Below are 4,021 nucleotides of genomic sequence, written 5' to 3' on the forward strand. Positions count from 1 at the left end.
TCCGAGTTGGAGCTCTTCTTTCATTTGTGATGCAAAGAATCTATTTGTTCTCATGATCAAGATCAATGGCTGAGTATTTCTCTCCGACGACGATAAAGTGTTTATTCCTTTTAAAAAAACCGTTTTCCCTTTTAAGCGGAACTACATTAGCTCTGACTTCTCCATTGCACCGAGGAGGTATGTAGGCACAAGGCTTAATGTCTTGCCGAGCTTATTTTAAAAATCAAACAAGAGCAAAAGTGATCTAAGCAAAACTAAGAGCCCATGGATAACCATGGATACAAAGGGTGCTTAAAACCTTCCCTTTGTATAACCAACCCCCCGAACCCAAAATCTGTCAAAAGGTCTTTCCTGTTCTTTTATGCCTTTCCTTTTTTGGGATAAAATAAAAGTCGGTGGCGACTCTTGCAAAAAATAAAGAAAAATAATAAAAGAAAAAAAGAGCAAGGAGTCAGTTCGTTGCCAAAAAACCGAGTTTACATCCTCCTATCCCAAACAATTTTGTATGAGAAGTTCAGGTTTTGTTTTGAACATGGCATACAAGAAGCAAGAAGCACAGGTTTTGTTTTGAACAGGGCATACAAGAAGCCAAGGTTCGTCTTTGTTTTAGTTTAGTGTCTATAGTTATAACACACTATCGATTCTGCACAATCAGTTACTTTTCCACATCTCAACCAAATACAATATCTCAGTGAACCTCACTTCTTCACTCATTTAGACTGCACTTGCTTGTAATTCATAAGTATATACAAGAGAGTAAATCTCTTCAAACACCATTTGAGGCTCAAGTGCTATGATCACCCAAAAACCAAGTGCTATGATTCACAAGCTGATACTTACTGATAATCTTCCCCTGAAACATTCTTTCAAACTGATCCAATCCAAGTGATGTTAGCCACTTGTTCAACCCACCAGCTCTTTGTCACAGTATGAATCTCTGTTTGGCCAGCCAAGTGTGTGTCGTTTCGGGCAGTGTGTGTCGTTTCGGCTGTCTATTATTTGCTGTTTTTTGTGCATATGTGGCTATAATTTTAAAATACTTGTTTTTTAACAACATTTCCATTTACTCAACTATGCAGTATAACAACATTAAATTTCAAGTCTGGGATTTAGGTAATGACTCTAATTAGCTTGTTTTTATTTTATGTATGTTTCTTGGTGTATATGTACAAAGTTGTTAAACATATTTTAAACCTACTAGTGTCTTGGAGATGAACATGTAATTTTAAAAAGGAAGAAATCTAGACACATGTTATCTTTCTATCCTTAGGTACATAGAAAGAATGAAAACTACATATGATAAAGAGTTTCTATCCTAACAGTGTTGCACTCTAACTTTTCAGGTTTTGCATTCCTTTGAATTCTCTCAAACTATGCCGCCAAAAAAGTCCAAGAAGAAGAATATATCAACTCAAGATGAAATCACACAACCTCAATTCACTCAACCCCAAACCAATCAATCCCAACCTATTCCATATCTTACTCAACCCCAACCCACTCCACCTCAACCTATTCCATATCTTATTCAACCTCAACTCACTCACCCCCAACCTAGTCCTCATATCATTCAACTCACTCAACCCAAACCTAGTCCTCATATCATTCAACTCACTCAATATCAAGCTCAACCTCAACCCCAAACTATTCCATATCCAAGTAGGCCTCAACTCACTCAACTCCGACCACAACCCCAACCTATTCCACATCCAATTCGATCTCAACTCACTCAACCACTGTCTAGATCTATATCCCAATCCCATCATTCTCATGCTCGTCCTCATTCCACCCAATCTCACCCTTTACCAACTCAACCCCAACCCAATCAACCTCAATCTCGATCATGGCCTAAACCCACCCAATCTCACACTCAACCTTCTCAACCTCAACCTAATCAACCTCAATCTCGACCTATCCCTTCTCAACTTCATCCTAGTCAACCTTAATCTCGACCTATCCCTTCTCAACCACATCCTAGTCAACATCAATCTCGAGCTATCCCTTCTCAACCTCAACCTCATTCTCAACATCCATCTCGACCCATCCCTTCTCAAGTTATGGTCATTGAAGCCCCATCTTCATCTAGCCATGTTAGTGGAGACACCGTTGGAACTAAAATCCAAATACTTCCGGAAGGTGATGGGTGAGTCTCTTACTCGCATTATTTTCACCACATTAAGTCAATATTTGTGCTTAAAATGTCTTTTTTCAGGTTTGATCATCATAAATTGGTAGTTGCAGAAATTTCCCACATCATACGCACTCATTTGAGTGAGGGAAAACCATCATGGAAGAAATTATCATCTAATCAAAGAAATTCTTTCGTTGACATATTTCAGGTAATATAAACATTTCCTAAACATTTGAGTTAGGTTAGGATTGATTAATCTATGGCTTGTTTATTGATTTTTGGAGAGGTGCTTTTCTTAATGTGTCAGCCTTCCTCAACTAAACATTATTTTAAATTTAAACACTTGATATTGTTTATTTGCCCAATACCAACACTTTTTCTTTTTACGTATCTTCAAACTTATTTGATAGCTCAATTTACATAAAGGCTTATTTTACAATATGTTTTAAGATATGTGACAGAGCATTCACAGATAATGTGACAATTATAAAACATAGCCATAGCTCCATTTAATTTATTGAATATATTTTTCTCTTATTTGCTTTTTTTAATAAATAGTTATTACATTTGTCTTTAGAATCTAGGTTAACTCTTGGTTAAGAATGTCTCTGTCAAGTTAGTGGAAAACACATGATATGGATCATACTATAAGTTTGCTATGACTTAGGTGTGGAGAACACATGATACCAACTCAATAATTTGCCACGCACACCTACCCTTCGATCTCTTATGTGGCTTCTTAATCACTTTTCTTTGGGTTCTATCTGAAATTTGGATAACGATGCTATTCTGGATAATTACCCTTCAATCTCCACTTTGTAGTACAAAAACTATCTGTTCTGGACCGGCCCAATCCAATGAATTAGGCCATTCCCGCCTTCGGCCCAATTTACTTTAGAGCGCACGTGGTGGTTTCCATCCGACCAGAATGGGCAAACTTGCCAAGTACCTGACCACGAGGACCCCTCGTGCTCGGTAAATAACCAGTCCATGCGTCTCCTAAATATTCGCCCCAGAAGGAGGAGTCCAATCCGCTCGAAAAACATCTTATAAATAGCCCTCTGCATACAGAGGGCAAGGTAATCTTTTCTTACCCCAAAAAAGCCCTCTCACTTTGTTGTACCTTGTGGAATACACACTTACTTTGGCATCAGAGTGCCTTGCAGGTACAACACCTTTTTCCCCTCTCAACCGCTTGGAACTTCAAGCCTTCATTTTTGCCGGCCATGTGATCTGCTCGGTAAGATCAGTGGCGCCGTCTGTGGAAAATCTAGCTCCCCCGTTCCTTATTCTTGCACTTTCTTGATCCATTCTTGCCTCCTACAAGAAAACAAGGAACCAAAGCTTTAATCAAATCATTACTCATGGCCGGTAATAACGAAGATCTCTCTTCATTAGACACTTCAATACTCAAGAAGAACGACATCTCCATCGTTCCTCCTTCCAGAAACACCGTTCCTCGAGACGGTATCACAGTGTCCCCGTCCCCTAAAGATCTCCAAGATGATCAATCTCATCATTTCGAAGATACCAGCGGGAAGGGAAACCACGAAGAACGTCTGGGCAACCCCTTCCTCTCCAAAGGACAGCCTCCTCATGACCAGAATATAAACGCTGTTCTAGCTGCTCTTGCCCAGACCAATGCGCTCTTATAACAGCAAAGTAATCGAATCGGGGCCCTCGAACAGAAGCGCCGCTCAAGAACTCCCCCCGATCACAAAACTCGTTCTCAACACGAAGTGGTCGCCAAGAAACGCCCACGTTCCCCTTCTCCCCGGGAGAAGAATAATACCTTTTCCAAAAAAGGGTCGAACGACCAGCGTTCCCGACACCGTTCACAGTCCCCTCGGCCTAGAAAGAAATCTAGATCACCCCCGGCCAAGCACGACGACA

General features: G+C 40.1%; 1 protein-coding gene across 1 annotated transcript; it reads left to right on the forward strand.

The window, feature by feature from the left end:
• Positions 1–1,373: 1,373 nt before the first annotated feature.
• On the forward strand, positions 1,374–1,943 carry LOC131634013 (uncharacterized). Its single transcript, XM_058904679.1, has one exon. The coding sequence runs from the start codon at positions 1,374–1,376 to the stop codon at positions 1,941–1,943; it is 570 nt and encodes a 189-aa protein (XP_058760662.1).
• The last annotated feature ends 2,078 nt before the right edge of the window (positions 1,944–4,021 follow it).

This window comes from Vicia villosa, unplaced genomic scaffold, assembly GCF_029867415.1.
Source record: "Vicia villosa cultivar HV-30 ecotype Madison, WI unplaced genomic scaffold, Vvil1.0 ctg.001205F_1_1, whole genome shotgun sequence".
Classification (NCBI taxonomy): domain Eukaryota; kingdom Viridiplantae; phylum Streptophyta; class Magnoliopsida; order Fabales; family Fabaceae; genus Vicia; species Vicia villosa.